The 25,669-nt window shown below is 38.6% G+C and overlaps 1 protein-coding gene across 2 annotated transcripts in view; it reads right to left on the bottom strand.

The window, feature by feature from the left end:
• ANO6 (anoctamin 6) overlaps positions 1-25,669 on the bottom strand; it is a 178,019-nt gene that overhangs the window by 22,374 nt on the left and 129,976 nt on the right. For both annotated transcript variants that reach the window (XM_033116822.1, XM_033116823.1), the window contains exons 7-13: positions 24,971-25,086; positions 22,507-22,641; positions 19,380-19,485; positions 14,656-14,716; positions 6,715-6,857; positions 4,255-4,332; positions 655-880 (exon numbers count right to left, since the gene is read on the bottom strand). In XM_033116822.1, coding sequence (XP_032972713.1) covers positions 655-880; positions 4,255-4,332; positions 6,715-6,857; positions 14,656-14,716; positions 19,380-19,485; positions 22,507-22,641; positions 24,971-25,086 — 865 coding nt within the window. The remainder of the gene's footprint in view (positions 1-654; positions 881-4,254; positions 4,333-6,714; positions 6,858-14,655; positions 14,717-19,379; positions 19,486-22,506; positions 22,642-24,970; positions 25,087-25,669) is intronic.

The following is a 25,669-nucleotide window of genomic DNA, read 5'->3' as shown; positions in this document are numbered from 1 at the left end:
AGGGTCCACTTGCTAGAAGCATTTGGGGAAGAACAAACAGGTCATCCTCCTAGTTTAGAATTTAAATTGGGCTGACCATTCTCAGAAGATGCCCACCGAGTACAGCATTCAGAGGATGACCCAGGCATGTGCAGCATATGGGAAGCACTTAACTTTGGACACAAAGCAGTTGCCTGGGATACAAGCCAGAGAGAAGAAAGGTTCATTACAAAAGCCAGAGCTGATGGGACTGGAGCTGTATTAATATGGACAGAAAGGGAAAACACACGTAACAGGGTGATTGCCTGTCCTCTCAGCAACAGAGGGGCATGTCTGCCACTGGAACCACGACCCTATTTCACTTATTTGCAATAAAGAAGACTATTGACTTTCAACAATAGGGTACAGGATCTAATGTAATTGAAAATATTATTCAGCACTGATCTGTTTACAAAAAGCTCAGATATTGTAACAACTGTCTTCGCTTTGTCCCTTTTACTCATGCAAAGCTGTAGATAATTCATTTCCTATACAGTCTAGAGAAAATACATTTATACTTGAAATTTTCTAAAAATTGTAACATACTGGAATTGAAATGCCTAAAAGATACAGTCTCTATTTTAGCCAGGTTCTAAAAATGTCTTCGAAATGCCCTAAGCGATGGTGGGAACTTACCAAAATTAGTAATCATGATCGCCACTTTCTCATAGATGATGTTCAAAATCATGATGATCACAAAGCTGATGAGGGAAGCAGTTATGGAGGTGGCTGTATGTGGAGTCAGATACTTCTGGATGGGGTCTGTTCCATTAATGTTCTTGGGAAGTTTTGCAGAAAATACAATGAACACTGATAGCCTGTAGACAATGATCCCAATAACTGAAGCGATGATCAGTAGGATCTGAAAACACAAACACAGCAGCATGAGACTCACCAACAACCATATTTTTACACTGAAAAATTGGCCCGACGCTTAAATGGGCAAGGCGCACGTGTGAAGTGATGTTAAATCACACATAAGTGCCACAAGAGAGGTGGAAATCGAGCATGTTAAATTTCGAAGAAAGGAAAAGGAATAAAGACAAAAAGAGAATGCATCCGGGCGGACAGGTGGCTCAGTTGGTTAGAGCATGAGCTCTGGGCAACAAGGTTGCCGGTTCAATTCCCACATGGGCCAGTGAGCTGCACCCTCCGCAACTAGAATGAAGACAACGAGCTACAGCTGAGTTGCCACTGAGCTCCCGGGCCACCGGACAGCTAAGTTGGTTGGAGCATGTCCTCTCAACCATAAGGTTGCCGGTTCGACTCCTGCAAGGGATGGTGGGCTGCACCCCCTGCAACTAAGATTGAACAACGGCAACTGGACTTGGAGCTGAGCTGCGCCCTCCACAACTAAGATTGAAAGGATAGCAACTTGTCTTAGAGCTGATGGGTCCTGGGAAAAACACACTGTTCCCCAATAAAGTCCTGGAAATACACACTGTTCCCCAGTAAAGTCCTGTTCCCCTTCCCCAATAAAATCTTAAAAAAAAAAAAAAAAAGAGAATGCATCCACTATAGTAAGATGTTAACAATAAGAGAAGTTGCGGGGTATATGGGAACTCTGTACTTTCTGTGCAATTTTTCTATAAACCTAAAACTGCTCTGAAAAAAGGTGTATTAAAAAAATGGGGGAGAGAAAGAGTATATCTTCCGATGGGGTAAAAATGGAATAACTGGTAGCATACCCTGGTAGTCTGTGATAGCAGAACCAGGAAAACATCCCTTCTACAATTATGAAATTATTTAGGTTATGAGTTAGTTTCTGCTCATTTAAAATCCATTAAGGGGCTATGTGACCTTCCGACAGAGAACCTAGCACTTCTTCAGGGCACTTGATAGGTTCAGTATTTCTTCATTAGGAGACAGGGAAGCTTTTCATTCTCCTTCCTCAAGTTTCTTACATATTTTTGTCACTATAACATACTTTTCTGATCATAACCTTAATATATGCTCATCATAGCAAATGTGGAAGTACCCTGTAGCGGACACTAGCTGCTTTTGCTACCCTGGATCTATTTCCAGTCTTAGAAAAGGACCCAGATTTTGCTTCTGGGGGAATAACCTCTCTATTGTTTCAGTCCTGTGGTTTGGGCTACATTGCCCCCCACCCTTTCCCCCAGACTCCAGAGGTAGATCCTGATTGGTTTGAGACAAATAGGTATCTCATCCTATTGGCTTCAGCAACTGATTCAAGGACTGACAAATAACATAATAAGAGCCACTGAGATGTGAGGCGATATCTACCCGTGTTCATGGGAAAGAGAAGCTTCCTTTATCCATAGAGGAATCTGCGAAAAGAGACCTCTCTTGGCTTGGACGTGCTGTGAGATCTGGAATGTTGCAGCTATTTTGCAACCATATGGGAGTGCCCACAACTAGCACGCTGGGAGATAGCTGGACACAGAATGAAGACAGAACAAACCACAGCCCTTGACATCATTTGGGCGGCAGCATCTATCCTAAAGCCGTACCTCAGACCTGGGATTTTCAGTTACAGGAACCAATAAATCCCACCCATCCCCATTTTCTTTTTTTGGCTGGAGATTGATTTTCTGTCACCTACAACTGAAAGACGCCTAACTATAAAAATAAAGATTAAAAAAAAATACAGGAAAAAATGTATCTGCTATCTATATATAGGCATAATTCCTTCAGAGATGTGCAGTATGCATATTAAAAATCATTTTAATAATTAATTTTACTTTTTCCTGAAGTTTATCATACCCATATTTACGTGTCATAAAATATTTTCACGGTCAGACCATTTTATGCCTGCAGAGTATTCTACTGTATGAAGGGTTGGAAGTAGGATATTTTGGCTGAGATATATGTTATATACACATACATGTACACACACATATATAAATATATATTTGTAATAAATATGTCTGTGACTAAATACTTAATGACTTTTACTTACCATTTTGAAATACTTCCTGATTAAAGTTTTTAAAATCTAAATTAGTGGGTTAAAGCATATGAATATTTTGATTCTTGATACATACCACCAAACTGCTTTCTAAGAAGGCCAGGGCAGCGCAAAATTCCAATAGCCTAGGTGTGAGAGCACGGACCACTGCATTTCATCCTCACAAACACTGAGTCTTATCACTTGAGAAATGAAAAACTATATCTCCTTTTAATGTGCACTGATTTAATTATTATCAAGGTTTGACATCTGCCATGATATTTTTTCCTTTGTGAATGGTGTTCATGTTCTCTGCCTCCTTAGCTCCTGAGATCTTTGGACTTTTTATGTATTGAAGGTATTAACCCTTTGCCCTATTTGTTAACAAATATTTCCTCTGATGTTTTGTTTAAACTTAGGATGTTTTTGATATACAGAAATCTTTAAATATTTTCCTCTGAAACGTCTTCCCTTGCTATTAAGTTTAGAAAATCTTTTTACATCTAGAAATTGTATATTCATCAATATTTATTTCTAATTTTGTGTGTGTATGTGTGTGTGTGTGTGTATGTGTTACTTTGTCTAATGTTTCTGGAATTTATTATAGTATGTAGTTCACAGTATGGTTTCAATATGCATATTTACCTTTCCCCCCCAATATCTAACAAGGGTTCCATTACAACTTACTGAATAGTCTTTATTTATCCCACTGATTTAGAATGCCTCCCTCCTTAGATATTAAATTATTATGATATCAGGGTTCATACTGGGCTTCTTACCCTATTCTCTAGTCTGGCTATTTTTGAGTCAATAAAACTCTCATTATATTACTAATTATTATATTACCAATATGATTTTATTAATAATAAATCCAAAGTTAATTTCATAAGTGCTGGTATTTTAGAAATATTGTCTTTTGATCTAGAATCATTTGTTTAAGGCTTCTTTTATGCCTTTCAGTAGTTTTTATGTTTTCTATGGTAGTTCCCATTATCTTTTTGTTAAAGCTATTCCTAGACATTTTATTTTAGTTGTTACCTTCGGAAAATTTTAGAATTCTTAATGCCTCCCGTTTGGTTTCTTCACCAGAAACTGGAAAATCCTGGACTACTGATCTGATTTAAACAAAAGAGGTGAAAGGAACTGAAAGAACCACTGTGTACAGATAGACATTCAGAACCCTCAAGTGTTGTTCCATGTGGTGGCTAAGTAGTTCTCTGGAAACAATTCCCTCTCTCTCTGTGGTACTAAATAGTTTCCAGCTCAGATTTTGGTTTCCTCGACATTTAAATTTCAGTAATAAAAATTTTGTGAAAGACTCTTACCCAGAATAAGACAGCACTTGCACACAGGGCTATACGTATACATTTTCCCCAGGTTGTAAAGGGAACGCGCTCTTCTTCCTAATTTAAAAATGAAAAAAGAAGAAGAAATTTAGTCAATCAAGGGAGTACGCCAATGAAATAATTTTTCTCCTGATCGGTCATTAAATCCTTGGCTTACTTTAATTTTTCTAAAAATTAGTTTTCAAATATAGCCTCCTTACTCATAATTGCATGGTTTTTGTTAACAATTTCAAACATACATATAAAACGTGCAGTGTTCATTTTAAATAATATATTTTGAAAATGCAGGCATGAATAATAACAGTTTAGCTGCCATAACTTGAGGTCAGGGTCGGGTTTCTGGCAATGCCAAGCTATAAAGCTGCATTTCTGAGCTTGTTTTAGATTTTAGAAGTGACAGCAATGATAGCACACAGTCCATGCAGGACAAAACATTTCACAGAAATCTGCAAATACTAGGTATCCAGTATGTGTTTCTTGGTTGAGCGTTACATATCAGTTTGGTATAACGATGAATTTTTAGTTTTCATTTTACACTTTACAAGAATATATTTAAAGCTTTAAGAGAGGAAATCACTACGTCTCATGATTTACCTGGATAGTAAGAGCACTTGTAGTATAATAATAGCTGTGAATACTTTGGTGCCAGGTACTATTCTAAGTAGGTTCTATACATTAAGTGGATTAATCCTTACTACAATCATATGAGGAAGCAACTGTATTTTTCCTAATTTTACAGTTGAGGAAACAATGGCACAAAGAAGTTAATTTGTCCAAGATCATTCAGCCAGTAAGTTGCTGTGTTCAGATTTGAAGTCTTCCTCAAGACTTGACCACCCCACTATACACTTCGCTAAACCAATGGAGGATGTGTTAGCAACAAAAGGAAAATGAGGAAGGAAATGAAAAATGAGCCTTCACTGGCAATTTTCTAACAAGCAGTTTCAATGGAAATTTAACCTATGAGTTGGCAATTTTAAATTTAAAATTGACAGATTTAAATGACCAAATTGTCTTTTCTTCAGTAGTTTTCCTACAATGCCAATATAAGCTTTTGTTTTTCAGTACTCCAAAAATGTGATGAACGTCTAATTTTGTCTAAGTTTCAGCTTTCATTCTGAATGTACAATCTTTCAACAACAGATGCTTTGACCCTGTGTTCTGTAGTAAACAGTGGCAACCATTCATAATGGGGATTATTTGAAGCTTGTTGCATTGTAAAAGACAAACGTCATCTTCTCTTGATAACTGAATCTCATTTTTCTCCCCATTTATAAATTGAGGAGGTTGAACTACTCCCGCCAGTCCCTTTTAGTGCTGACATTCTGTAAATCTGTGATTCAATTTATAAAATCTAGAGTTGGGAACATTTTCAGATGCTCTTGGTAAAAGCATTTCTATCCAAGAGTTATTCGTATTCAGAACCTACTGCCCTTATGCTGATGACTGCAAGTACCATCAGCTTTAAATTTTATGTGTTGGTGGAAAGAAGCAATAATGCAGATGATTCAAAAATCATCTTTTGCTGGCTTTAGAACATTTATACAGAGAGATATATAGTTGTTGTTTTTTTTCAACAGTAGCAGCAGCAAATTTACCTTTCCAATGATACAAAATACCTCCTAGTGTGCCTGGACATAGTTGGAGCTCAACAAATGTTTTCCTTCTTCATCCTTCCTCTAACTTTGGGCTAAGAGCCACACTATTTTGTGCACATTCTAACCAGAAGGGGGAGCAGTGACTGAGGCTTAGGGCAAGACAAAGGGTCAGCTAGTCTAGGATGAAAGGGGCTGAAATAATGAAGGTGCATGTGAAAAACTGAGAATCAACTATAAAAACCTGTGCATCTTTCCTTATACATTTAGATACAGAGTCTGATTTTTATTTTTGCTTTATTTTTTTAACTGATATTATGAAAGAAAGGACACAAACCAATGCATCCTTTCTTATACAGCAGGTCTTCAAATAACATCATTTCTTTCAATGTCATTTCATTACAATGTTGACGAGATGATGTAGGAACTTAACTCGTGTTTATATCAATGAGCCTACAGTAAAACTGGTTTTATTATATATCATCTCGCTTAAAGCCTCAGAACTTATTGACAACATTGAGAACTTACTACACATTTATTTCAGAGTAATTTTTTTGTTCATTTTTACTGTTGTTAAGAAAGAAGGAACCACATTTATCTCCTATGTCCATTGTTCTTAGCATAACTTCTTCATCTTGGGTGCACATTAGAATCACCAGAGGAGCTCTAAAAAAAATCCCTGTGCCCTGAACACACCCAGACCACTAAGTACCATCAGAGTATGTGGTGATGGGACCTGGGCATCTGTATTTTCTAAGGTCCCCAGGTGACCCCAATGTGCAGCCAAGGTTGAGAACCCCTGCAATAAACAGACTAAAATGCATCTAAATAGCATCCTTCTTACCTGAGTAATCTCATTTATCACCACGTGAGTACACTGTGCCTCGTATTCTGGCCGGGGTTGTTCTTCCTGCTGTAACTCAACAGTGTCCCATTCATACTCAAGTTCAGCTTGGCGCCGCTTCCAAAACTCCAAAAACAAGGTAACTAATAGAGAGAGCAAAATCATGTGGATCTTTAATGATGATTGATGCTTCAGAAATCTGTACCAAATAATATTATGCATAAGACGTATATGGTCAGTAAAATCTAATTTATACATGATACTAATATTTAAAAGAGGAAAATGAGTTCTTTTTGGAAAATGTTGATAATTTATTCCACTATTGCTCTTATGTGAAAACAGATTATAACTTACAGGGAAGGTAATAATACGATGGTCAGAAGGCATATGAGTGTTTCTAATGCTAAAGTGTCTGCTACCAGCACTTTACTGCCAACTAAACACAAATAACTATCATAATTCAAAAGCAGTTCATCATCCATCCTTCAGGCTGCTCTTTCCCACATCCCTCTCCCTTTCTTCTTTCTTAAGGGTGGGGGGATGCTTTAGTAGTTCCCAAATCTCTATTTACCACCACCCAAGCCACCCCAAAGTAAGACAATAATATTATTAAATATGGAAAACTGATTTTCCTCAATCTTGTGTAAAGTATAAATGAAAAAATTTTTACAAAGTTTTATTATTTTTTTAAGACTTATTACTTAAAATGCTAAATAAAAACAACATTAAATGTTAACTGAAAGTCCCTAGGCCCTTCTTCCAATCAGACTGCTACCACTAAGCTCTTCTTATATAGAAATTCTGAAATTACCACTAGTATACTGACAAATATTTTTTGAATGTCTATGATATGCTGAGAATAAAGAGAAAAAAGACATAGTCCCTACTATAAGGGTCTCTTAGGTATATGAGAATTATAGTGAAGTGATAGTTACAGTAGACTATTAAGAGGGCTATGATAAAAAAATAACATAGGTTGTTCTGGGCACACAGAGCCAGGCCATACAACCAAAGAAAGCCAGGTACTTTCCAGGTACTGCAAATAGTCTGGAAGTGAGCTCACGGTATGATAAAGAGGGTGGGGCAGCCAGGTGGAGAGATCCACGGGGCACATCACAAAGGACTTTGTGTGTGCTATGCAAAATGGGGAAGATAGGATCTACCTCATGGTCTGTTGTGAACTTAATGACATAATATCTGGAAAGGCCCTCATAACCCTTTGAGGTAATTGTTACTGCTATCCCCATTTTTGATACCAAGAAACAGAGGCACAGAAAGGTTTAAATACTTGCCGAGATTACAGTGTTGGAATAAGAAATCAATCCCAGGCATTCCTGGCTCCAGAGCCCAAGCACTTCTTACTACGAGGTACTGCCCAAAGCTGCCTGCTCCTCAGCTACCCTGCTCCATAACCCATCTTCCTTTGGCTCTGTACCATGCATGGCACCCATTCTTTACCTAGGTGTCATCACTGCTTGCTTTTCCAGTTTCTGATTCTGGCACTCCTCTCAGGTATACTGCTAGTAACTGTCGTCTGGTCCCACACACTGCCTCCATGGGTACACCAACCCTCTTGTGGCCATTGCTGTGGCTACCTGAATGTTTACAAGGGAATATAGATGGCGACTCAGCTTTTTGCTATAGGTGCTATTGTTAATGGAGGCATAGAACTCAGTAGGGGAGACCATTTCTTATCTCCTACTTGGTTGGGGAGCTGGAGGGAAGCTAGTCTTCCTTGTGCAACTTTGAAACCCAAGGCAGGAGTTATGTAAGGCCTCCTAGGCTCTTTAAATAGCAATGATGCCCCTGCCCTGCTCCCCACCAAAACCTGTCATCAAGTTGTAGTTTACATTGTCACCCATTGTCCCCATCAGGGAGCAGAGGCAATGGCCTAATCGTCTACCAAGTTCCATCTCCTGGCACAACAGCTACAATGGGATGAGTTATCTTTGGAGGGTGAAATTTGCAAAGCCTTGGGTGTTATTTCCTGATACTCTCAGGTTACTCAAATGCCAAATCTCCTAAGTGAATAACTTGTGAGAGAAATTTAGCTGGCTTACCTGTCAGAGCCCTGACAGTAGGACTGATCTATCTAAGGCCATGGCTTAGGCAAGGGACCCACATTGTTGAATGTTTGGTATGATATTGATGCCTCCATCACTGAGAAACTGTCCAGCCATTTATATTCTTGTCCCCAATCAGGGGGAAATGAGGTATCAATGGGATGAAAGTCTTGAGGGACCAAGCTATAACTGGCTCGTTCCATTCCCTACCTGATCCATGCCGGCCTCATGTGGCAAATACTCCCAAAAGAGAACTCTACTGGGACGAACGAGTCATGCATGAGCTAACTTTTCTTGGGCTGCATCTGAAGCAGCACAATATATGCCACCCACTTACTGAAGTCCCCTAGGTTCACATCTCCTTGATAAACGCCCATGTACCCCCATTAAACAGGAAACCCCTCCTTTTTACTTTTTCTGAGAACTGCCAGGATTGCAATACTCTCCACCCCTGAAATTCTTTCAACTCTGTCTCTCATCTAAACTATGAAATCAGTCCAGTGGTAGCGTACCTTCTCTCAAAAAGCGCACACTTTATTCCCTATGCTGACCTCCACTTCTGTGCTTCAATATAGATAGCACTTATGCATCCTGACCTATATTTGCTCCTATGTTTATTTTTTATCATGCCCACTAGAATGTGACCTTCATGGGTGGGGATCTTGTTTCATTCATGTTGCAGCACTAGCACACAGCAGGCACGGAATAAATATTAGCTGTAGGAAGCCATTCAAGAAACTGGAGGCCCCTCATCACGTGGGAGCTCTGAAGGATGGAATCATCCACTCAGAGGGCCCAGATGACTCCAACTGCTCCTCTCTGTGCATGGCCATCCACTTCCCATCATTCTCTGCTACACCAGTCCACTTGGACCCTCAGTTCACCCTGTATCCAGCAACGGATCTGGATAAGCTGAGATGGAGAACAAACCATGGAGAATGTGACAGGGTATTGGTGAGGTCATGGTAGTTCTAGCCTCTTGACCACTGGAAGAAGTTCAGGGTAAACAGACTGAAGGAATCACCATGTATTCCCTCTGACCTCACAGCTTCCTTAAAGCACTAGGACTACACACTGGCAGCAACTGTGGCCTAAGGAAAGAAACTATGGGTGGGAAGAAAGTGTCTGGCCCATTATGGCCTCTATGAACCCAGCCTACTGGAAAAAGCCCTCTAACGCCACTCCATACATCTTCCTTATGTTTCTGTAATTCCTCTAAATTTTGCAATTTTAATCTAAATGTTGGAAATGTAGATGTTTTTGCAATGCTTTTTCAAAAATGGAGAAAATCCCCAGTTTCTTTCTCTACAAAGTAAATAAAATACTTTTCATTTTATAAAACTGCTTACTTTCATGAAATATCTTTAAACATATCTGTTTTTAAAGAAAATTGTGGTTAAGAACATTAAAGTCCTGCTCACGCTGGCACCTAGAGGCTGGCATAAATGAAACGAACCAGGATTTATCTCAAGGCTGGTAAAATGAGGCTGGAAGCCTGGTGTTTTCTTCTTGTTACACCTGTGTCAGGTAAAGTAGAACCAAGGGCATGGAACCACCATTTTCTAACCCATTCCTATTATTCAAAGCCCCAGACAGAACAGTGCTATTATATCAATCGAGTAAATATTTCTTCATCTTTCTGAAAGGTTCCTACAATTTTATTACTATACACTGCATTTTGTCATTGATCTAAAGGCTGATGACAGCCAAATTATTTGCAAAGCTCTTATTCTGTGCTTGTCACTTTCTGTCTTTGGGGACTTGAGCAATTTAATTTTCCTGAGTGTCATTTTCCTCATTTTTAAAATAGGAGTATAATAGCCATCCATTTACTCACTATCTATCTAGCAACAGTGTCAACAGGAGACGACTTATGAAAAGAAAACTTACTTTTCTCACAAAAAGCAATATAAGCAACTTTAATCAGCACTATAAAGGAAGAACAGTGAACACCATTTTCTGTCCTCCCTGAACTTGAACATAAGGGGTAAAGAGGCTGCTGTTTACCAAATCTTGAACTTGAGGAGCAGTTCTGCCTAGGAAGTGATAGGACGGTCATGCAAGCAAAAAATGATCTGGTGAGAAATAATGAGTTAACAAATCCTCAATCTTGAAGGCAAAAACCCTGAGACTTGCAGAAATGGATGGGAGTTTCTTAGATCCTCATTTCACACAGCCAAGGATTTGCAGGGTCCATGGAAGACACTGGTAACCTAGTATAACCACCCAATGTTCTGGAGTACCCCTGGGCCACATCCCTGCAGACTCACATAGCTGTGTGTCCCACATTGGGAGCGCCAGGGCCTGGGGTGACTGTGCATGATGTCAGACAGGGATTTCCAGTTCTGTATCTTTTGCTCTCTCCCTGCAATCAAACAACTGGTGGAACTCCAGATGGGGGCACTGCAATTATATTCTCTGGCAAGTCACGCACCATGAAGCTCTAGCTGATTAGAACACAGTTAGGACTCTTACATCAACGTATAACAAGAGAAGAGGGACAGCTGCTCAGGACCTTGGGAGTTAAGAACAGCTTATCCTCTTAATCATGATACTATTACATTTAGAGAAAGTATGCATCAGATGAAGAAGATGTCCATATACACAAAAAGGGGTTCAGATCACTAGAGCGTTGGTGGTTTTATATCTAGCAATATCTATGGACAAGAGGCACACTCTGGTAGATGGGATTGTGCTGGTAGCTATAAGAGTTTGCTGCTGAAGAGCTAGGACATTTTAACAGGTCTTGAAACTATTCAGATTTCTTTACTCACAAAGGCAGATGAAGTAGATGAGTCTGCTCAGCCCTTATTCCGACTTCCTAATTGAAAGACTGCAAAATTGAAAACTACATTTCTCAGACTCTCTTGCAGCTAGGGTTCCAGATGTGATTTTTAACATCTGCATCAGATGCATCCGTGTGTCACTTAAATCAGAAACTAAGTTGAAGGGAGGCAGAAGTGGTTGTAGGAGCTGTGTTACTTTGCTGGTGTGGACCCAGCAAGAGAGCACAACTCTGGAACTAACAGTCCCAACAGCCATTTCCTGACCGTCAAGTGCACCTAGTTAGGGTAACAGAATCCTGATCCCCTAACTCCTTATAAGCCAGGTTTCTGGTGTTTTTCCAGAAATCACTAAGCCTAGACTAGAACTCAAAAGTGAAAATGAAAAATTGCGATCATGCATCCAAGAGCCTGGATCCAGGGAAAATAAGGTAGAAGTAGGTAAGACGTAACAAGAAATGAGGAGGGGAGGATATGTTAAGAACCTTTTTTTCAACCACAGGTTAGTGTTTAGGACCCTATGAGTCAGTATGAATGGGTAGGCTGGTTTGGCCTAGAAGGGTGAACATTTTTCAGATAAGTATATGATTTGAACTATATTTTTATTATAAAATTTTTTCTGTCCTCAACTTCTATAACTCCTAGGGAGCAGAAAAATACTAAGTGCCATATATGTCTGGGCACAAAAGAAATGCTACAGGAATATGATGACGGTGATATGAAAAACTTCACATGATCTTCCTGCTTCTTTAGTTATACAATTTCAGGCTTTCTGTAATGAGGTTCACAGCAGTAGTTCTCATAAGGCAGAGGTAACAAGAAAAGCAATATAAGGCACTTAAAATAAAGACTTCATCATACATATATCTCCTTAAAGATACACATATGGTGTGACGAGCAGGGCTGAAATGTTTTCTGCATTCTAAAATCTGATGAAATAAAATCAACAGCTCAATATGCTTAAGTCAGTTCTATAAACATAGTGTAATTAATGATCACAAAAAGCAATGTCAGCTAGGAAATCTGAGGTTTGTCTTTACAGTGCCAAAATTAATATATATATATATATATATATATATATATATATATATATATATATTGCTTTAATTAAGATGTCTATTTAAATTAGGGCTGTCAGCATCCATTAGTATATGGAGTTCAATAGAGGTGTTAGAATTTTATATATTATGAAACTAAGGTTTAGACCAGAGTTAAAAGTGCCCACCACCAATGTGTTCAGCACCTATGCTCCTACAGGGGAAAAAATGATTGTTTTATAGTACAGAGGCTCTTAATACATGAATTTAAATTGTATTCTTCTATGTGTCAAATATTAGCCAGTGTTCGGTCTCCAGCTAAAACATGCTGTGTCTGAATGGCAATGTAACTTATGAGTTACAGTCTACTCATCTTACAGACTACTTTGGCCATCTTACAGTCTACTTTATTCAAGAGTGGCAGCTAGTTTCTCTAAAAAGTGTCCAAAATAATTATTGTCTATTCTCAGATCCACTTGGTGACCCTTCATAGGCATGATCACTGCAAAAGAGAAATACTGCCGAGGACACCTGTAAAGAACTATTTCTGTGAGTCACATGTGTTGATGTGTTGTCTTAAGAACAAGAGACTTGGTTCTGTTTCTTCCCCCACCTATATATAACCTGAACTCTATTTTCCCCTTGACTTACACAGTGAAATTGGAAAGCCATTTATCTTTGAAAATGGAATTTTTTTTTTCTTCTGCGATGGAACATTTACATCAATTAAACATGTAAAAGTTTGCATTTAAAGAAAATAATTGCCTCATGAATAATGCTGTTCAAAGCAAATAATATGAATATAATGTTAAAGCTTCTATATGAGAATTACACAGAGGGCGCCAAAAAAATGTGTACACATGTTAAGAAAGGAAAACTGTATTAAAATTGTAATACTCAATATATACCAATAACAAAAGATGAATACAAGTCACGTGTATACATTTTTTGGCACCCCCAGAACTTTTAGATTTATTAAATAAGATGAAATATTACTATAAGAGTAGCACATACTTATTAAATACTTGCTTATATATTGGGGTTTTGAAAATTAATCTGGGGAACGTAATTTAGTGGTTACCAGAGGGTAAGGGGGTTGGGGGGTGGGAGATGAGGGTAAGGGGGATCAAATATATGGTGATGGAAGGAGAACTGACTCTGGGTGGTGAACACACAATGTAATTTATAGATGATGTGATACAGAATTGTACACCTGAAATCTATGTAATTTTACTAACAATTGTCACCCCAATAAATTAAAAAAAAATAAAAAAAATAAATACTTGCTTATATAGAAGTGTATAAAAAAGAAAGCTTACCTCTGTAATCTCTATGTAGGTGCTTCCCCTGAACCCCAACCCCGTGAAAGTCAGGTTGGTTCACAGCTGTGGGATTGTTACAATAATGGCTCCCAATGAATTATGCCTCCCTCCATCCAAGCCCTTGGGAAATCCTCCCACCTCCTCATATTGTTGTTGGCTTGGCCATGACTTGCTTTGGCTGATGGGACTCTTGCAAACTTGATGCAACCACAGGCTTAATGAATGGCTGTGCACTGGGGTTTGTCCTATTTTGCTTCTCTTTGGAACCCTACAGCAACCATGTGAAGAATCTCGGGCTAGCTCACTGGAGGATGAGAGACCCTGTGGAGCAAGATGAACCAGCCCACTGAGCCCATGGACCAAACCAGCCTGGTGACTGCTAGACCATCTACCCCAGTGCAGCTGCCAGAGAAATCAGCTGAGCCAGCCCATGCCTGAAGGTCCTCCCACAGGACTCAGAGAATCATGAGAATAATAAACATGTGTTTTAAGCACTACATTTTGAGGCAGTCTCTTATGCAATAACTAATACAATGGCCTTAAGAGTTATAAATGGAGTTCTAGGGAAGCTGAAGCTTAGGTAATCCAAAACCCTAAAAGTGGGTTACTTTGATAGCCTATATAAAACTTGTATAATGTTATTAAACTGGGTGCTTGCATAATGTTAGGATTTTTTGTTTTTGTTTTTTTAATGTTAAGAGGCAAAAGTAAACTGAAAACAAGGTAAAAAACTTACCCCATACCCCCATAAAGACTGCAAAGACCAGGGTTCCAAAACTGTCAAAGATGCACAATTTCTGGAAAATAACAATAATGACATATAAATGAATCCTGTTCTCCACTTAGAATTCATCAAATATGCACTGCTTCGTGTATATAGAGTCCGAATTTCTTTTTAAAGCTGATAACAAGTTTAACAATCACTGTATGTAGTACATACTAATAGATGGGATTTCTTGTTCTTCTGTAAGCAAACAGCCTTGTTGTACTTACCAGACTGCACTTTCCAATGGAATCTTTTGATATAATAAAGAAATAGGCATAGCTGTTAAGATTCCGTTCTGTCTAAAGTCTCTATCAGGCTTTTACATAGTAGCCTCATCTATGAGCTGTCATAAAAAGAATTTGAGGAAGTAGTATGGTCCTAAGAATACAATGAACTCCCAGCAACTTTTAGGTTATGATTTGCATCTTATCATCATCCCACCTTGATCAGAGGATAAGTTCCTGAATTCCTGCTTTAATTAAGAGAAGTACAAAGCTGGTTTCTTCTCAGATGGCTCTCCTCCAGGAGAGCTCTGTTTCCTGAAACCCAAAGAAGGCTTTTCTACCATCACTGACAGAGGCTTCCCTTAGAATAAAGATGCACAGGTGCTTTTGCTGACATTACAAAGGGCATAATGACCATGAATGAATAAATGACATGCCTGTGCAAAGAAGGCTCTATTCTCTAGTTCTGCTAAGTTTCATCTTTTTGCTAGTATAAAAATAGCTTACCTCCCTCTATGAATTCCTGGAAAAAAATCTTTCAATTAGTTACTACTTTTTTATTAGTGAGCTTTTTTACATCTCCTAAAAATATCTGTAAAGTTAATGGGAAAAATGGCAAACATATATAATATCAACTTTATGACAGCTCATATGAAAACTAAAGATAACAGGGTAAAAAAAGAAACTATAGGTAAGAAAAATGCAAGCTTTTCACATACTAAAGAAAATTCCAAGTCCCTTCTAAGTGAAAGTCTATTTTGGTTTAGGTAACTTTCTGGCGTTACCCTTTAGACTGATGTAAAGTGGCTAATCTTTCATCTGCGTAAAAACACGTTACGTTATTTTCATAAAAGAATATCTACCGAATCATCTTCTCATATATCTGTTTTTCAAAGCATTTAGATGCCCCTGAATCACCCATAGAGACCCTGATCAGAAAGCACAATCCCAAAATGCTGTCATCCAATTATTCCTCTTAAAAAATCCAGCTCTAGGAAGACAATAAATGAGTGAGCGCTCTGGGGAACAAAGCTCTACACCTACTCCTTTAGTCCTGGGATTCTCCGCACCACACCTTTCAAATCTCTTAGCTTTGACTCTTAAGGAACCATCTTCTCCAAGTTGTCTTTTAATATCACGTGTCATCCCTTATTGAAAATTATTATAACCCTGTTTGAGAAAAACACTCTAGGAACTGGTTTGGAAAACAAGGATTTCTGAGGCAGGCACTAACCATTTGACTTTCCCAGGCCGCTGTTCTACTCCACATCCTGAATTTTCTAGCCTCCAGCCAGCCTGCTCCCTTCAGACTGGCGAGGCCCCACCATCCAGATGGCAGGTGCCAATAATTTGTCCCCTTGCTACTGTTTCTCCCGATAGGGACTTTGTACAATTGGCTGCTGCATACTAACAAAGACTGAATCTTTGAAAGCCAGGGGACATTCTGGCAGCAACCAAGGATCTCAGTTCACTCCTGAAAGGGTTTTCCCTCCAATTGCAAGTTTTACATGTCTCCCTGTCCCTAGTTTAGTTATGCCACTTAAATGTGTATAGACAAAAGTTTATCACTCCTTAGGTTCTCTTAATTAAATATATTCTGCAAGATCTATCACATTCTTAATTCCACCAATCCATCTGTACATCTCAAAACAGGACATTATAGCCAGCAGTATGTAACGGTGATATTTAAGTACAGTAAATGAAAAGTGAAATTGAAATGAAATTGAAATGAAAATTAATAAGTTAACTATTTTAAGGAAAGGTAAAAATATAAAACAAAAATTACCCCCTTCAATAAAATAATTATAAGAAAAGTTTTATGAAAAATAGTTCTGCATGCTACCATGTTATTACTGAAGATTCTGTCCAACGTTATTCCTCTTTTAGGAATCAATGCAAGCCTCTCGATGATACTGCCTGACTTGCCCTGATATCTCTGCCCACCCCACTCCAGAAAGAAAAAATCCTACCTGTGAATTCTTTGCCTTACTAAGCTGAATAAAAGCACATCTGTCAGTGAGAGAGAGAGAAAAAAAAAGGTGCAGCGAGAAAAAGCAGGTTTACTGCTGGTGCCAAAATCACCCCAGTTGTCTAGCTCAAGACAAGGGATGTTTGCACTCCTATGAGAAGTAGGTAGGTGGCGTGGATGAAGTTACTACTTTTGCCACATGTGTGAGAACCAAGAACCCAAAAGAGAGAATATGAGATGGCCTCTCTTCTCTGTGCCCCACAAGTGACATGGAAGCAAGAAGTAGGAGAGAAGGTAAACAAGGGGCTTTCTTGGTAAGAAGCTTGGCTTAGCTTGCTTAGATAACACAAAAAGGCTTGACGCTAGTGAAGGCTTGGCAGGATGGCACAGCTGTGTGAAGAGCAGGCATGACGATTTTAAGAGAGGACCCAATCAGAATCTGAAAAACGACCATCTGTCATGCTTTCTTTCAGTAAAGGATCAAAATTTCATAACTTACTGTATTTCTAAGAACAACATATTATAACTTGCTATTTTTCCCTTTTATCTTGCCAGCCAAAAAGCTAAGAACCTTATTCAGTGCTCAATCACAAAACAATATTAATCTTATTTCCATAACTGTTTCTTCATTTCCTTGATCCCGATTTCATATTTCTATTTCTAATTTGTTAACCCTCTTAGCTACATGTCAACTAGTGAATACTCCATCTCTTTCCAAAAGAAAGGTAGAAATGAATATCCAAATAAATATATAAATGAAGAAATGACTGAATGAACCAACAAAACAGCAAAAGTGCTCTCCTTTTTCCCTTTTTAAACTTATTTTTCATTTCATTATTTCACTCATTTTTTTACATACTTCCTTCCCTTTGTAAACCACTCTGACAAGGCTCAAGGATCCTTCAGGAAACTAGAGGAGCTTGATTCATGTTTTCCAAAACAATGATGAAAAATGTACACAGGGTCATATTTAAAAGTCATGTGTTTAAGGATGGATAGGTGGAGAAGAAATGAGAAAAAAGATGGCATGGAGTGTGTGAAAGAGAATTCCTTAAGGAAAATGGAATTTGCAATTGTACTTTGTGGAGCACAATTTGCCTCTGGTATTACTGTTGGCATTTGCCTTAAATCCAGTGCCTGGGGATATGTCCTAACTTGTGACATTTATGAGTTGACATCACTGGAAGGCAGCTTCTCTTTTATTAGCTTCAAGCCTTTTGCTTTGTGTTATCCATGTGACAGATATTTATAGTATAGAATTTATGTTGGTTTGGGGAAGTGGGCAATGAAGTCTATTCTAATTCATAAATTAAGTGTAAAACTCCATGTATTGACAATACCCTGCAATCATCTTAATTAAGCGGCGAAACAATTTTTTTCAAACACAGAGCTCAGTTTGAGAGTCAAGTGCCTGGTGCTATTGTCAGGCAGTGAGGAACATGGTACTGGCAAGAAATGCAGATTTTTTCCATCAATTTCTGGCTTTCTTAATTAATAGGTGGGTTACCTTGAGCAGATTATTTAACTTTTCAAATTCTTAGTGTTTTAATCTGTAAAATATAGATGATATCTGTTCTGCCTATCTCACAGGGCTGTTGTGTGTGTCAAAAGTGAAAAGTCCAAGACTTTGCAAAGTATAAAACATAAAGTGACATCACCATCACAGCAATGTCTTTCAGTTAAAATAAGACTTGTATGGGGTAAACAGAATATTCTGAGGTCATCTGAGGACTCCTAAACTTACATGGCAGAACAAGGGGACAGAGGAACGAGCATAACAAGGGGGATGATATGTCAAAGTTGTCAGGAAAACTCTCCAAAGCAAGCTGACCATCCTTCTTCCTGTCTGGAGTTACTGGCACACCTTTCAGTAGGCTCCCTCTCGTCTCAATGCTTGTCCTAAACCTCCTGGAGTTTAAGAGGTCATATAACTCAAGACCATCTGCATGTATAAGGGGAACCAGATGTTTTATGGGACTATTTGGAGAGACAAAGTGAGTATATGCTATCATTTATACACAAAACCTTTTTTATGCATATGTATAGATACAGTCTAAATCTGACCCGCACAGTCTTTAAAAATCCAAGCATAGTTTCAGGATATTTTAAAAGTGGGAAAACACAAGTACGCATTTCAGGTTTCCACTCACTTGAATCAAGGAAAATACCTACAACAGGAAACCTACTAAATAGTGTTCCTGAGATAAGTTGAGTTTGAGACTTCTGCTTTGATTACTTGACATACTCAAATCGTTTCAATTGCGCAGTGCCTCACTGACCCTCCAGGAGATGTTAGATAAGGCTTTCAATCCCAATTTATTACTTGTTGTAAAGGGGAATAGACATGTACTCCACATCTACCTTTCAGAATGAAGGGTTAGTTGAAAATTACCTTTCTAAATTCCTCCGAGAAAAAAAATACAATCTCAATGTTGTGCTAAAATTATTAGAAGAAAAAATATCTTTCATTATTTGTAAACGTTTGGAATAACAACAATTACCTTTGAGGACTCGCAAGTAATATTCAGTTTCCAGAATGGACAAAGCCTATCACATTGAGGACACATAACGATCTTGCCGCCAATATCAGGATGACAAACTTCTTTGCTAATGAAAGGAGAAAAATTAAAATTTTAAAAATTTAATGAAGAGGATTTCCTTTCTAGCAGCATGATAAAAATCCAACGTCCGTTTACGATAAGAAAACGAAACGAAATTCTTAAAAAACTAGGAGTAGAAACAAACTTCACTAACCTGATGAAGGCCTACAAAAAACATATTTAAGGGTAAAATGCTGCGAGTATTTCCTTTAGATCAAAAACAAGACCATGGGGTTCTTATAGCACCACTTCTTTTCAGGGGAGGTCCTTGCAAGCACAGTAAGTAAAGAAAACAAAGAAAGGGGGATTGGCAAGGACGGGGGAAAAAAATGCTATTACTAACAGATTACATGATTGTCTGTATACACAAAACAATAGAACCTACAGATAAATTATGAGAATAAGTGAGTTTAGTAAGTTTGCTGGACACAAAATCAATATGCAATATATACATAGGGGCACAAAAAGAATTATGTCCCTATAGCACTGCAACAAGTAGGAATTAATTTTTTTTAATACCATTTTTTTCAATAGCTTAAAAAATATAAAAGGCCTAGGAATAAATCTAATTCAAGAGGTATGAGATTTACATGGAGAAAAATTATAAAACTGTTCTGAAAGAATGAAATACATATAGTAAATCCTATATAAATAGGTACATGCTCATGTTCATAATTTGGAAGAATCAGTATTTAAAAATGTCCTTTTTTCCTCAATTGAGCTATACATTCAGTTAGTAGAGTAAAGGGCTCAGAACAGTCAAAGGCACCCTTAAAGAACAAGGTGCTATTGGCATAGGTTAAGCAAAACTGACCAAGAGAACAAAATAAAGAGTTCAGAAAGAGACATCTGACTTATGACAGGGCTGGCCCAGAAAATCAGTAAGGTAAGAACTGACATTTCCATAAATGGGGCTGCTGCATTGGAATATCCCCTATGGAAAGACATGAAATTGAACTCCTAAATCCTATCAGATACAAATCAATTCCAGGCAACCTGAGAATGCAACAGTAGCAACTTATTAGAAAAAACAGAATATTTAGATGACCTTGGGGTAAGGAGAAATTCCGTAAGTGAGAAACCAAAAGGCATAAATCACAAAGGACAATAATCGGTAAGTTCAAAATCAAATACACCATAAAGGGAGGGGAAAAATACTAGCAGAAGTTTTGCAACACATAAAAATGACACAGAGTGCCAGAGTATTTAAAGAACTCCTACATGTTGATAAGGAAAAAACAAAGGACGACTAGCGACAGGATGCACACTGCTTGCTCTGGAAGCCATCCAGGGGAGCTCTTACGTGAATGGGACTTGGAGCTGTGTAACTGCTCACTTCCAAGGAGTGCATTTTATGGTATGAAAATGATTTCTCCGTACAGCGGTCATTTTATAAAGTGGGGGGCATAAGCTTTAAACAGGCATTTTATAGAAGAGGAAATATCTATAGATCCTTCACTTATGCATACATATTTTCAAAAGCACACAAAATGAAATATATTTTGTAGGGATACAAGTATATGTGATAAAGAATATCTATTACATGTAAAGGAATGATAGAAGTCACTATTTAGGACAGTTGTTATTTCCAAAGTGGAAAGTGAGAGGAGGCAATCCAGCAAAGCACTTCACGGATCACAGTAATTTTTTTTTCTTTTTAATTGGATGATGGATCATTATTCCTTACAGCTTAAATACATTTTCTATGTGCATTTTTGTGAATCTCCTGAGTATGTAATAAAATGAACTGAAAATAGTTAAAATTCATATTTTTAAAAAATATTTAAAAGTTAATTAAAGCCCCAAAACTTCTGAGTACAGGGACCATATTCCCAAGACCCTCCCTAGTTTTCTATAAATTAATCTGTGTAAAATAGTAGGAACCGTGTGGTGTATCATGGTGATTTTATAAAATGAATTATCATAAGAACCACCACAATTCAAGAACCTTACAAAAATGTAACTTTTGCACTTTGAAAGTGTATATTTGAGATGCCTTTTTTTGGCTGGAACAATATACAAAACAATGGGGGCACCAAAGACATATTTAGGAAAAAGGTAGAAACATTCAGTTTTTGACCCTAAACTCTTTTTCAGTGAAGAGAAGTGAGTATTTCCAAGACCATGTGCAGCTTTCTGGCTAAGAAGCCATAATGGGTACAAACAGCTCAAAATCCTCTATTATAATAGAAAGGATAATTATGCCTACACATCAGGGCTGCCATGTGAGCTTCCTGCCTTGGGAGTCAGCCTGATACGCTCCGGGTTAGAAAAATGTGGTCTGCTCATCGCTGGTACCCAGACATTTCGATCTGGCTGTCACATCTGGATTGAGGCCAGAGGATCAAGAGAAAATATTAATACTTGGTTCAGTGTTTATCCCTTCTGGAGGCTGAGACCACCAAACGCAGAGGAACAGTAACAATTCACAAGAGCGATGGTGAAATTCAGTGTTCTGGCACCCACGTATTTCTCTTTAGACAGTGCAGCTGGTATTAATTCCAACATCATCTAACATTTATCACTTACTTTTCCCCCTAACTTTGTAAGGGAGAATCTTTCCAAAGGAAAACAAAAGTACTGTTTACTTGAGTTTTTAAACATGCATTTCTTAATACCTTTTCTAAAAGTATAAAAACACCAATTTTACCAGTTTTGCCACTGAAACCTTGGAAGAACTCAGAGCTGCTCTAGGCCTATAAGCTGAGTGAAACATTCCTCTCGGGGCCAGAAGTTCAAGGACAATCCTCCCTCTAGACTCCCATTCTTTTTCAAAGCATTGTCTTAAAACATTGAAGTGTTTCCTAATGGTAATATTCCTATCAGAGACTGGGCTGTATTATCTAAGAAAAGTTTCCACTCCACTTAGTTGTTATGCTCAGAACAAAAGGGATGGCATCATCCAAAGCAGTAAGTGTTCTGCAACGAGTCTTCGAGTCTTCTTTTACTAAAAGAGTCTAAGACCCTGAAAATAATTTTATGTCTCATCAACTTTTCACCATGGAAACAAGGAACAAACAGGGTTTACCTCCATGTACAGTTATTTTGATTAACATATCCATAGAGAAAGCAAGCCACTCCTACGACTGCTGCCAGGAGGAGCATCTGAGTGTAATAGCCCAGCCAAGCAAAATAGATTCCAATCTTCTCTCCATAATATTTCCTGAAGAAAGACAAATTATTTTTAGGAGACACACATAATCACTCTGCAGCCTCATCCTAACATTAATTTCTGATTTTAAATAATGGAAGCTTTAAGCTTAAACTTCTGACTCAGTTCACACTTAAAATACACTCATTTTCATAGCAGACCCCAAATTCCACTATAAAACAAAAAGTAACTTACATATCATAGAAGTACTGATCACTGGTTAGCCTGGGGAAGCAAACTAAATTAGAACAGAGCAAACGAAGGCAAAATGCTGAATATGGAGCAAGTAGAGAATATCACCATAGTTCTTGGTAAAGACTAGCACTTTTGACACATTCTCCAAATGATTATTCTTAATATGCACGAAACAAATGAACATGACCATCTGCTCACAGTTACCTACTTTTGCTTATTTAGGGAAATTCACATTTAGGGAAAGTCCTTGGAGCAAATGTAATGTAAATCACAAATAACAAGAAATCACAAATAACAACAAGAAAATTACTGGTACTAATAATAATTAGTAGTGGAATGTCCAGCTGACCAAAATATTTGTAACATTCATGGTGAGAGTGGGGAGAGGGCCGGATGGATACAACTGGGGAATCCAGCGCCCTGAATTCCTTCTATCTAGCACTTCAATTTTTCAGTTTTAAAGTTTTAAAAACTGATCAATGGTGTGCTCTGGGGTAAAATGAAAGACGTCAGGTAGGCAAGGCTGGATGGAGGGAGGCTGGGCATGAAGCAATGCCAGACTGTTCTTGAAAAGGAGACAAATACAGTTAGGCAGAGGGAAAAAAAGGGTTTAGGGATGAGGAGAAAATAATGAGATGATTTTTGAGGTGATTATTGCTGTTGTCGATCTTTTCTAGACTGATTCACTTCTGTCTCCGCATTGGTTGGTTCAACGTGCAGATTTACTGAAGTCGGCGGCCTTTATGATGCTCCTAGCTCAGAATGGAGCTGGAATGAGCTCCCGGGGCTGAGGCCAGTGGGCTCTTAGCTCTGAGAAGGATGTGGACACCTGGAAGATTTCAGACAGGAATCTGCCTGGGCTGGACCAGCATTCACCAGCCAGATGTGAGACCAGCATCCTAGTGACTGGCGTGCTGTAGGCCACATCCCTGGGGAAAGGGATGAAACCAATATGCAACCAGGAGAACAAAGTGGGTCCATTTTCATATGACTGGGGCTTTGTTGTCCCTCACGCATATGGCGGGCTCAGGATAGCTCCTGGGACAGAAAGCCTGGCAATGGGTTTGAGATGTCTTGGCTCTTTGCTGTTAGTCTTTCTGTAATATGTTCTTATTAACCATCCACCCTAGAAACGCCACGTTTATCATTGAAAAGAATGTTAAAAGTTGCATGGTCCAACTCCCTAATAGTAAAAATATCCTGACAGATTTAGAGAGCTGATGAGGTGGTCTCTGCGTGGATATTTACAGTGACAGGGAGTTTATTACCACATTACACTGTAGGCAAGGTCAGAATTTTTTAATCTTAAACAGAGCCTGCCTCCTAGCTCTTGCTGAAAGGCTAGGGGGATAATGAGGATCCCTTCGAAAGTGATACTCTAATCATTATCTCTCTCTGCCAATTCTTAACATCAATTTTTAAAAATTCAGCTTTGATTTTCTTTATCAAAGTTAAAACTGTACATTTATTAAAGAGCTAAATAGTTCTAGAAGACTGATTATAAAAAGCAACCTCCCCCATTTTCTATTGCCCAGAAGTAACCACTTTCAACTCTTATTTACCTCCGTATGTCTACATAATATACTTGTAGTGTTGCTTATTGATTTTTCAGTTTTATATATCACCCGTTGACTTTCTACTTTGGAAGAGGAGGATTGAGCTCTCTTTCAACCCTGTCTCTTCTGCTCATCCACACCTCCCTTCCTCTACCCTCCTGACCTAGTAACGTTATAATTTTGGTTAGATTAATTTCCTTGCTTTACATTATTATGGCTCTGTAAAGACTATTCCTGGCTGAAGCAAGTGGTCTGCTATGCTTATTTTCTTTCTTGATGGGCCCCAAGAGTTTACACTAATGAGATGACTCAGGATGGGGGCTGGCTGTGTGATTAGAAGGTTGGGGCTTTCAGCCACGTGACACTGACCCAACCTCTGGGGACAGGAAGGGGCTGGAGACTGAGCCATGTGGGTAATGACTCAGTAGTTCATGCCTATGTAATGAAGCCTCAATAAAATCTCTGGGCAACGAAGCTCAGAAGTCCAGGTGAGTCTGCCTGGCAATACTCTGAGTATCGTCACCATTAGATGCCACGAGGGCTACTCTGAGTCCGTCCTTCCCACTGGAGTGCTCTGTACAACACCTCACCTGATAAGATCCAAGGGCTGTTTTTTGTATATGCTTCGAGGATGAGCCCATTCTCTGTACAGAAGGTACCGTTCATTCGGGCAGTTGAAATCTTCTGACGGACAGCTGAAGTTGCACTGGGAAACAGAAGCAAACAAGTGAGCATGGCAACCCCCATGTGTTCACAGATCTGCTTGTTAAATGCGGTGCTAATACTTCACAGTCATTCGTGACTAGGGGGCCCTCATTTGCTGAAGTGGATGGAAATACCACATAAATTTTAGTGATTCTCACTCAACCAGGGGGATTACTAACCCCTTGAGGGCCATTTGCATATGTGGGGGGGGGAGGAATTCTTGGTTGTTCCAGTCTTGGGGAACACCGCAAGTATTTGGTGGGAGACCCAGGGATGCTTAATGTCCAACAAGTGGGCCAGTCCTAAACAATGAAAAACTGGGTCGCTCAAGTCCCCAAACTGCCACAATGAAGGGACACCTGATAGTCCAGACCCCTCAATGGACACTGGGGGAAAGCAGGGCCTTCACTTGTTAGCAGCAGGGTCAGTTTTAAAACCCAGGTTACTTTGTCCCTCAATTCAACAGTTATTCAGTGACAAATGTGGAATATAAACAATGAAGAAATTTGATGTCACACACTTAGCTTATTCAAGAAACAAAACTCCGCCTCTGCTTAAATGCAGTCACTCTTCTTCCCACCTGA

Source organism: Rhinolophus ferrumequinum, chromosome 10, assembly GCF_004115265.2.
Source record: "Rhinolophus ferrumequinum isolate MPI-CBG mRhiFer1 chromosome 10, mRhiFer1_v1.p, whole genome shotgun sequence".
NCBI classification, from domain to species: Eukaryota; Metazoa; Chordata; class Mammalia; order Chiroptera; family Rhinolophidae; genus Rhinolophus; species Rhinolophus ferrumequinum.
This window is presented reverse-complemented; position numbering and strand designations above follow the sequence as displayed.